We start from the raw sequence: 10,177 nt of genomic DNA on the forward strand, positions 1-10,177 counted from the left end.
TAAGAATGGAAAATTATTTTTTCACATCCTGTATATAGATGACATCCTACTCACTAGTAGTAATGTTAATCTGCCATTGGAGAAAAAGAAGTCTTTGTCCTCAAGTTTCAATGTGAATGATCTTGGTGAAGCCTCATTAGTTCTAGGAATTGAAATTCACCGAGATAGATGAAAATGAGTATTAGGACTATTGCAAAGACAAACTTAGAAAAGATTCTAAAGAAATAAAGTATGCATGCGAGTAAACCTACGCCTGCTCCTATAGTCAAGGGTAATAGATTTAGGAACTTTCAGTGTTCCAGGAACCGATATGAGATCGATCAAATGAACATGGTTCCATATGCTTCAGCTGTTGGAAGCTTAATGAATGTACAAGTAAGAACTTACCCTGACGTAGCTTACGTATCCGGGATATTTTGGCAGAAGTCCAGTCCAGATATAGATCACTGGAATGGAGTTAAGAATGTCTTATATTTTTTGCAAAGTATCATAGCCCTCATGCTATGTAAGAAAGAAGTACTCTCAAATAGTTATGGGTACAAATATTAAGTTTTGGCGAGATGTGTAGTAAAATACATAGTAGTTGCTAACACTCATAGTTGGAGTATTATTGTGAAAAAACTTCAATAAAACAGGTGTGGTGTCATCAATGATGCATACCATAGTATAGCTTGTCATGAGGCCTCAGGAACATGTAAAAGTGGTTAAGGGAATATGTACCCGGATTTAACAATGGTAGTCAACAATAATAACCATTTAAAGTAGTTAACTCCTAAGACAACATGTCAAAAGTGTGCTGCCAAACACATTGACATTAAGTTATATGTTATAAAGGAGAAAATCCAGAATCATTTTGAAAGCATTGAGCATATAAGTACCAAGCAAGTACTTACGGATCTGCTTACCAAAGGCTAACCACCCAGTGCGTTCATAGAACACACAGTCGGCGTGGGTTTAGAGAAAGCCTATGATTTCTGGATACTAAGGGCCTAGTTGAGAATCTGTTTCAAAACAGAGATGTGCATTGTAACTGTTTAATCTAATGGCAACTGACCGTGACGATGAGGCACGCTCTATGCACTGATCTGGGATGAGATGGGAAAAAGATAAAGTAAGTTAAGTTTAAGTCATAAGGTGAGATCAAGGAGGAGAATGTTAGATTGATCTTCACCAGTTGACCAACGGTCAATTGGGCCCTTGATTGGCGCCCTGATCGGAGGCGCCCAGCCGTTCTCCTAGCTGATGGGCCCCCGTCGCGCAGCGCTATAAAGAGGAAGGTGGGGGCCGAGGCGCAAGTAACGAGGTTCACCATAGCCGCCAGCGCCCCACCATGTCCTAACCCTAATTCGATCGTGAGGGTGCGCTGTAAACGACGGGAAGCTCCACCGCCTTCACCGCTGCCTCCAGACCATGCCTGCACTCTTGTCTTCTTCGAGACCCTAGCGGGCGCGTCAAGCTACTGCTACTTCCTCGCCGGTGCCATGGCCGCAACTTCACTGAACGAGGTACATCATCAAGTTCCCTATCTAAGCTAAGTCATTACCCGCTGAATCTGCACTAGAGCTCCGACAAATTCTATCAAAAAAGAATAAACAAAATAACTTACCATATGCATTCCAGGTAAGAACATTAGAACAAGTGACAAATCAAATGTATTTTCTTTACAAAAAAAATGGAGCTTAAAACTAAATTGAAAAACGAAATCCCGTTTAAAACTAAATTGAAAAACGAAATCCCCATGGCAAACGCAAGAAACAGGAAAGCAAGAACCGGAAGAAACAGCCAATATACAGAACGAGCCAGCACACCGCTTTCTCATACGGTTGGCCCCGGAATTAGGCGCCTCGATTGCTTGCTAGCCGCCGGATTAATCTTTCCCTACCCTAAGGTTGGCCGCCTTCGGTGCTCTAAATTTCTTCTCATCCGATTTTTATTTCTATTTTAGGAGTTTAGTTGGGGAAAAATAATTCTTTTTCTCTCTATTTATCTCTGTTTCTTGGCTGCCGTTCTCGGATTCTGACCTTGTAATCCATCTCAGATCGGTCGGAAGAAGAACAGCCCAATCGCGGTTCATCAGAAGTAACTCTTTTTTTTTCTTTTTTCTTTTTGAGTTCCTAGATCGACAAGGCGAGTTAGTTGGGTACTTGGGTTGGCTTGCTTCAGGTGAAACTGCTGAGAGCAGATTCTTGGATTCCTTGACTTCAAAATTTGCATGTCTGTAAGTTCTGTCCTGAATTCAGTTTGAGCTGCTGCTGTCTGTCTTTCAGTAATTCAGTTAGACATTCCAGATTTTGTTTCCTCAAATCTATGTCAAAAAAAAAAACCAGAGTTCTTGAGGTGATTTATTTAGTGCTCACGGATCTGCAACCCCAGTATTTGGTTTGCTTAAGGTCATATCAGTTTGTTGTTAGTTTCTTGGAATTTCTTTCCACGTTGTAGTTTGGTTAGATTAGGATTAAATCAAGTCTTCTAGTCAGTTGCTGCACATTTTTGGATCAAGATTCGGACAAGCAACTTGTTCCTATCTCTCTTTATTTCTTCTTCCATTTGAGTTCCTGTTTTGCCTTTCCAGTGTGGTACAGGATTAGATCTACGTTTAATTTTTGCATCCACGACTCCAGATTGAGCTTGTGTGCTGTTCTTCTTTTGCTATCAGGATTCTTGATTGTGGTTCTGAATGGTTAGGATTTAAGACATGCTTTTAGCTGAAGTTTTGTGGCATCTGTTCTGTCTAACGGGTTGCAAGCGGTTTGAATTTTTCATGAACAGAAGTTTCCAACCTGTATGGATTATCTTCTGTTTCTGGGATCTACCCATCTGGGGAATTGCTCCTGCTTCAGCCTCTTAGCTTGAAGTCAGAGCAGTTGGTTTTAGTTATCCTGTTTAGATAATTTGGGCCACATCTAATAACATGCAGGGGATTGAATCTTTACCCCCAAGCTTGCTTCACATATAGGACCTGATTTCCTTATATTATGTAGAAATTCTTAGTTGATTCACCTATTTTTTAGGCTCATTGATTTTAAATTTTTTCCCTACATGACTGTTTGATTCTCGCCCAGCGCTCAACCTGAATATAAGGTCGTACTCTGAATTTGTGACTGGGCTTGTGGAGCTTATATAATGGATAGTTTGTGCCCTTCTAATATGTGGGGTATATAAGAAGGTTCAAGTTGTCATTTTTTTTTTCTCCTGGGCTATCTTTGACAGTAAGCCAAGTAGTTTTAAGAATACATCTCAGAGTGAGGGACAAGATCTTGCTTCTAATGGCACTATGAATCTTTTTCAGTCATGTTTACCAAACATTTCTTGGCTCATGTTGGCAACCTTGAATGTTGGACACTATGAACTCTGCCTTCATTTATTTGCTCATCCAGATTATAGGACTCTGCCTTCAGCTCTTTTCTGTGTTCCTCATCCGATTTTTATGCATAGTGCTATCTTGGTGTCTCAATAACTTCTTTTGTTGTTACGGTGTCAACAAACACCTATTACAATACGTTGTTCAGATAGCCTACTTTTAATCTGATTAGGCATAACACCATACAAATAAGACTGTTGGTTTATTCTGATGACTTTATATCCTTGACATTCTTCTGTCAAATCATTTATTAAGGGGAACTTTGTATTCTACTTGTACGCTTTACCTAGAAATACAATACTTGGCTCTTAACAAACAAGGTCTTCATTTTCTTATCCATTCATGTTTGCATATTCTTCCCTGTGTGCTAGTGCTTCTTTTGACTTCTATTTATGGTCCACCTTTTATGTGCATATATATTTCAGGCTCAGGTTTTAGTGGGATATGATGAAGCTAAAAAGTAGACGACTTCCATTCTATAAGGATGTTAAGCCTGAAGACTGCCGTTCAGGCTCAGGTCTTCCACATTTGGCTGCTCAAGCGAAGTTTGCAGCCATGAACATGCAGACTGAAGATGTCAAGCCTCGTCGACCAGTTGAAGTCAGACGAAGTAGATGGGTTCTTGGTGATGTAACCGAGGTGTTGGATCATAATTCGTGGAGGCTTGGGAAGATTACAGAAGTGCTGAACAATGACTGTTTTGTCATCAGGCTAGCGGGTTGCATCCAACCAAGAGAATTCCACATATCTTGCTTGAGGATTCCACATGATAGCAAGCAGTTGACTGTAGGAGACAGGGTGAGATACTGTTTAGAATTTATATTTCTAGTTAATATCTGTGAAGTATATTTGTTTCATATTCTGATTATTGTCCAAATGAAAATAGTTCCATTGCATGTGTTTGAACTTCAAACCACTGAATTACTTTTGTTTAAAAGTGAAAAGCTGCTTTTTTTTTGCCACGCGAGAAAATGCACCTGGACAGAAAAGGTACTTCATGAAATGAATTTTTTCTCGAATGAAATGAATATGTCTCATTTCCAGTTAATAAAAGTTAGGAATTTGGATGCAGATCATGGACAAAGTGCAGATAGATATTTCAGCTTTTTGCATTATATGGTTTGGTTTGGTCTATTGTGAAAGCATTAACACTTGTTGAAAGTTGAAAATTGAATATTCCCTTATCTTCAACTTATTATAGACTGAACATTTTTAATATAGAAATTTTTGTGCTTCAAGAAGCGAGTGATGGTGAATCAGTGGTACCTCTCACCATGAGCATTTGCTTGACTTCAGTATCTGGCATAATAATCTCTGTACTATCCTCCCATTACCAGTGTAATTTCTTCTTTGCCTTTCTTTGAGAAAGTATTTCATCGGTATCATTCCCTTTTTCAGGTCATTCAACTGAATCAACCAATCCGATTTGCTGACTGCTCCTCTCATCACTCAAAATTTGTGATGGAACAGGACCATCAAGCCTATGAAGAGGTTGCTCACCATGCTAAGAGGAAAGCAGCCAATATTTGTGCTTCCACTGGTGCTAGAGCTGTCAAGAGAAAACTAGAAGCAAGTAGGATTCCACCTAATGATTTAGTTAGAAGAACAGGCAAGGAACGGAAATTATCTGCATATGAATTTCGTCAGTTAACCAAGAATGAGTTGCCTCTGAAGGTGTCTGCTAGGAATGCTATCGATGGAGATCACTTTCATAGGCCTTTAAGTAGCAGATACAATGATCTTACCAAGAACATTTCTGAGATAAAACCAGTTTGCAAAGTTCTTCCTTTGTCTGAGAAACCTTTGCGCATCAGAGAAGAGAACGAGTGCTCAGTGGCTAGTTGCAGCGCAAATTACTACTGTACCAGTGATAACCAACAATCAGTCGGGACCGGCAGTTGTTTCCCTGATGATGTTATGTCTGCATGTCAATCTGGGCAGGAGATTAAGAACGCCTATGGCTCTGGTTTATTTCTGAATGTCCATGAGCTGGAGCTGCAAGCATACCAATCCACCGTCAGAGCTTTCCATGCTGCAGGACCCCTGACATGGGAGCAAGAGTCACTCCTGACAAACCTGCGCCTCTCGCTCAACATCTCGAATGAGGAGCACTTGCTTCAGTTGAGGCATCTCTTATCTCTTTGAAAACTTTAAAAAACTAATATGTTTTTTTTATATCTGTGGATTACCTTCAACTTGTAGAGATCTCCACAGCCTTGTAGCGTCTGTTTTCCACCTTGGCGGTGTTGTATATAAAGAAGAGTTCAGAGAAATTCACCTATAGTTGCTGTACTCCACCAAAACTTTGTTGTTAGGAGTAAATGAGAGTTGCATTTTTAGTGCTTTTACAATTCAAGGAAATGTAAAGCTATCATCGAAATTTATTATGTTGATAATCAAGTTTGAAATATCAGTTTCTTCAAAGGAAACTGAAGTATCAATTGTAGTTACTGATTTCACTCATTCTATCTTTTCTTTGGTAGTATCATTTTGCACATTGGTGGCTGTAAATGATTCACCATCTATAGTTCCTGCTTCAGATATATCCTAAGGGCAATCTTGTCAGGTTTTTATTTGGTTCAGAAGTCAGTCAAGTTGATTTTTTTCTTGAATATGAATGTAAACTGTGAATTATTTAGAGTATTTTAGTAGTTTTGCATTGATGCTGCTGATGTTTCAATCTCATATGCTGTGAACACACAGATTTCTGAGCAGTGGATGGATAGTACCACTTTATGAGAAAGAGATCGCTGAAAGAGAGTGCACTGAAGTCGTCTGAAAACTAGATGCTTGGGTTCCTTTCTCTCACGTCAGGCCATCATCAGCATGTTCGCTTGGTCGTGTTTGGCTTATAAGCCATGGCTTATCAGCCAACGAACAGTATTTTTTTCTCACACCAAATCAGCCAACAGTACTTTCAGCCATGGCTTATAAGTCAAACCAGTCCAAGCGAACAGGGCGTATTGGCATGTTTGGATTTTGTAGATGCTGCCAAGAGGTGGCCCATGTCACGGATAAGACTGAGTACGTCATCAAATAACCTAGGGACTCAAAATGTGCTCATGCCCTCTTGAAGTTCAAATTCTTCTGTTTATATGCCCCCAAGGGACCATATTTTCAATTTAACTGGAAAATTGTGTAAGTTTTCTTTTAATCAAACTGTAACTGCGTTTGCCAATTATTCAGCTAAAATTTGTGCTTGTTACTTGGAACTTGTATTTCTGCAGCAAGCCACTTGTTCGATTATTATATATATCTATATCTATATCTATATCTATATCTATATCTATATCTATATCTATATCTATACCTATACCTATACCTAATAATAAAGATGTAAAATTTCCAGTCATTTTTTTTGTCCATCCATTTTTTTCGTCCACCTCCCCCTAACTATCGACAGTTGACGCGCCGCCGGATCTCGTCGATGACGCAGCACACCAAGTTCCGCCGCCGTGGATGCGTTCCGAGATGCTCGAGCTCGCCGATTTGGTGGATTTGGAGGTGGACGAAAACGAAAACGCTGCTGACCTCGGATCAACCAAAGAGTGGACCTACAGGACCTCCAGCACAGCACCACAGGGATGCCGTCGGGGATCTACCAGCCACCCGGGATTATGATCTGAGATCGAAGCAAATGAAATCGAGATCGGGAAAAAGGGGGAAATCGGACAGCGGGCCGAGGATAGATGGTCTTTGATACCACTTGTAACACCCATGGCCACCGACGGTGATCGCCGGAGACGTGAGAGACAAGTAGGTGATCGCCGACGAGGAAGGAGCAGAGGGCGGTTCTGTCTTTCGTTCGCGTTACAGCAAAATATTCTTAATTGTCTTACAAGTCACAGTGCGAGAATATAAGGCCTAAGGCCGACTGGTCCGTGGGACCCAACTGTCATACTCTATTACAATAGCAAATGACTAACTAGCCGCCATCGATAGCTAGTGACGCCTTGCGTCGAATACGCCATCACCCCTGAGTCTTGACAGGTTGGTGGTTTCCTGGATTTGCCTGTAGATGATCTAGAAGTTAGTATGTTGGTGTGGAGTCAAAATTGATTGGTTGTGTTACATCCTTGAATGATGCTTGATTGGTGCTCTTCTGGATTTGCTGTGGAGATGATCTGGAACTTATGATGCTGGTGGATTTAGTTATCATACTATAGTTACGCTGTTAAGCATATACTTTTGAGTGAGTAGTATAGATTATAAGACATGTAGTGCAATATAACAAAACATTTTGGGATGGGAACTAAGTGGTCTGCAACTGTGTCAAGATGCTGCTCTTAGTTCCTTTCCACCTTTTGTTTCAGATCTGTTTTCATGATGTTGAACTAAGTTGCTTGATCATGACTGTGCTCTTTTGTTGCTGTGTGGGCTTGTTCTTTTAATTTTATGGTATTTATTGCAGCAAGTTGCTTGAAGAATCAGTATATATAGTTGTAGCACATTTTTGTATGGTCAGTTCTATTCAGCTTAGATATCATTTCGTGCTGTGCTGATCAAAGTCTCTTTCATTTGTTTTTAGCAATGATGGGAACAGAAGGCGTTGCAGCCACAGTCATCGAGGACCCTGAACCCTCAATTCCGCCTGGATTTGGACCTTTCGCTACCCTGTCATCATGGGGAATCCAAAACGATGTTAAACCTGCTGATGCTCATTCTAGTTCTGTTGTAGCATTACAGAGCATCGACGACGATGTGGAAATTTTGGAATATCTATCCAGTTCAGTGGATCGCCAGAGTGACACAGGTTGCAGTATTTCTGGGAGCAATACCTGTAGGAAATCACTGCGCAATAGACCTCCAATAGATTATAGTCGCTTTGATCAGATTGCATATCAAGATTCTGATGCTGAAGTAGCAGACAAGGTTGCACTTTATTTACTATTCCATCCTTATTTCTTCACCAGTTACCTGAATTTTATCATGATGTTAATGCCTCGCACAATATTGCTCAACTCTATGGATAGGGTGTAAGTTCAGTGAAATATAGGCAACAATTCCCTCAGGCTACGTTCGTTTAGCCGGTATGACGCGAGGAACCATTCCTGATGTGAAAAGTTAAGTATAAATTAAGTAATGAATCCGGCCCGGAATTCTTCCCGGCGGCCAATCCCCAGGAAGCGAACGGGGCCTAAAGGAGTACTTCGAGGATGTCCAGAATGTGCCGATTGTCAAAAGGTTTGTGTGATTCTGAAAATTGATGGATAGCCTCCACAAAGGTGTTGTTGTGTTCCTTATATCACATCACATCATGCAGGTTATTGCAAGATGGAATCCATCTGGTGCACGTAGGCCTGTTCTTGATGAGGCTCCTGTTTACTATCCTACCGAGGAGGTTTGTTGCCACATTGTATTGTATCAGTACTTTCACTGCACTGAATTTGTTTTTGCATGCACTAATCTTACGATATCTTCTTATGGATCAGGAATTCCAGGACACCTTAAAATACATTGAGAGTATCCGCCCAACAGCAGAACCATATGGGATATGCCGTATTGTTCCACCAGCTTCATGGAAGCCTCCATGCCTTCTTAAAGAGAGAAACATTTGGGAATGCTCAAAATTTTCTACTCGGGTACAGAAGGTTGACAAGCTCCAAAATCGTAAATCGTCCAAGAAGAGCAGAAGAGGTGGAATGATGAAGAAGCGTAGAAAGATTTCAGAGACTGAAGAAATCAATCACAATCAAATTGGAATGCAGCAAAACCAAGAGAGATTTGGATTTGAACTAGGACCAGAGTTCACACTACAGATGTTTCAGAAGTATGCAGATGACTTCAGTGATCAGTATTTTATGAAAGATAAATGCAGAGATTCACCACCGTCAGTGGAAGATATTGAAGGCGAGTATTGGCGCATAGTTGAAAGGCCGACAGAAGAGATAGAGGTATCAAAAACTTAGCAAAGAGTATCTATGCCCATTGCAATTTAAGCTTTTGAAAATGCAATTGTGTTAGTCCTGGATTTTGGACATTTTCCAATAATGGTCCTGTTAGAGAATTTCTTGTTTAGTTTGGGTCGGTGGCCACTCGTGGCTTGCCACGTGGCGCTGGGGCCGTGTGTCATAGGCTCAGGGAAAACACAGATCAAAGGAAGCACGGCCGCGCAGATTCCCGGGGCCAGGGCGTGGACGTGGCACAGCCAGTGGCCTTGCGCCACGTGGCCGCGGGGTCCATTTGTCTGTATCTATGAGTAGGTTTACATCTGGTGCGGAGCACGGCGGGCAGAAAGTTCACCTATGTCTCCATTGTCCTATCCAAAATGAGCATATTGGGACAAAAAAATATTAAAGAGATAAAATTTCAGTAAATTTTTTTCATCCATCCATTTTTTTTTATAATAGATTTGGGATAGCTACGAATCCAAATCTAAATAGAACTCTAGGATATCAAACAAGCTGAATAGTAATCCTAATCTCTATCTATCTATACCTAATATTAAGCCTAGGATTCTGACTAAACTGAATAGGAATCCTAATCCAAATAAATCTATATCTGGCTATATATCTTATTATAATCTATCTTTCCTTTCTATCGCGTTCTCTTTTTTTTCAATTCTGTTTTCACACGGCCCAAAAACTCCTGTGCGTCCTGCATCCTCAAAAATTCCCGTCGGTTACTGAATAGCATTGATGCTGCTGATGTTTCAATCTCATATGCTTTGAACACATATTTCTGAGCAGTGGATGGATAGTACCACTTTAAGAGAAAGAGATCGCTGAAAGAGAGACTGCACTGAAGTCGTCTGAAAACCAGATGCTTGGTTCCTTTCTCTCACGTCAGGCCATCATAGTGGCATGTCTGGATTTT

The 10,177-nt window shown here is 40.7% G+C and overlaps 1 protein-coding gene across 5 annotated transcripts; it reads left to right on the plus strand.

The window, feature by feature from the left end:
• Positions 1 to 1,748: 1,748 nt before the first annotated feature.
• On the plus strand, positions 1,749 to 9,648 carry LOC136541245 (uncharacterized). 5 transcript variants are annotated; one of them, XM_066533030.1, is made up of 9 exons: positions 1,750 to 1,888; positions 2,039 to 2,079; positions 2,164 to 2,218; positions 3,787 to 4,159; positions 4,760 to 6,499; positions 7,890 to 8,233; positions 8,335 to 8,545; positions 8,625 to 8,702; positions 8,794 to 9,648. In XM_066533030.1, exons 4-5 carry the CDS (start codon positions 3,806 to 3,808, stop codon positions 5,504 to 5,506), a joined length of 1,101 nt encoding a protein of 366 aa, XP_066389127.1. In that variant the 5' UTR covers positions 1,750 to 1,888; positions 2,039 to 2,079; positions 2,164 to 2,218; positions 3,787 to 3,805; the 3' UTR covers positions 5,507 to 6,499; positions 7,890 to 8,233; positions 8,335 to 8,545; positions 8,625 to 8,702; positions 8,794 to 9,648. The 5 variants fall into 5 exon arrangements, with proteins under 5 accessions (XP_066389126.1, XP_066389127.1, XP_066389125.1 ...); XM_066533029.1 differs by lacking the exon at positions 2,039 to 2,079 and having other exon boundaries at positions 1,749 to 1,888; positions 2,119 to 2,218; XM_066533028.1 differs by having other exon boundaries at positions 2,039 to 2,218; positions 4,760 to 6,385.
• Positions 9,649 to 10,177: the final 529 nt, after the last annotated feature.

This window comes from Miscanthus floridulus, chromosome 3, assembly GCF_019320115.1.
Source record: "Miscanthus floridulus cultivar M001 chromosome 3, ASM1932011v1, whole genome shotgun sequence".
Classification (NCBI taxonomy): Eukaryota; Viridiplantae; Streptophyta; class Magnoliopsida; order Poales; family Poaceae; genus Miscanthus; species Miscanthus floridulus.

What these genes read in the sequence shown, in the direction of transcription:
- LOC136541245 (XM_066533029.1), top strand. Translation starts at nt 3,806, where the DNA reads ATGATGAAGCTAAAAAGTAGACGACTTCCATTCTATAAGGATGTTAAG. An exon ending in AGTTGACTGTAGGAGACAGG is followed by an intron (nt 4,160 to 4,759) that starts GTGAGATACTGT and finishes TCCCTTTTTCAG; the next exon opens with GTCATTCAACTGAATCAACC.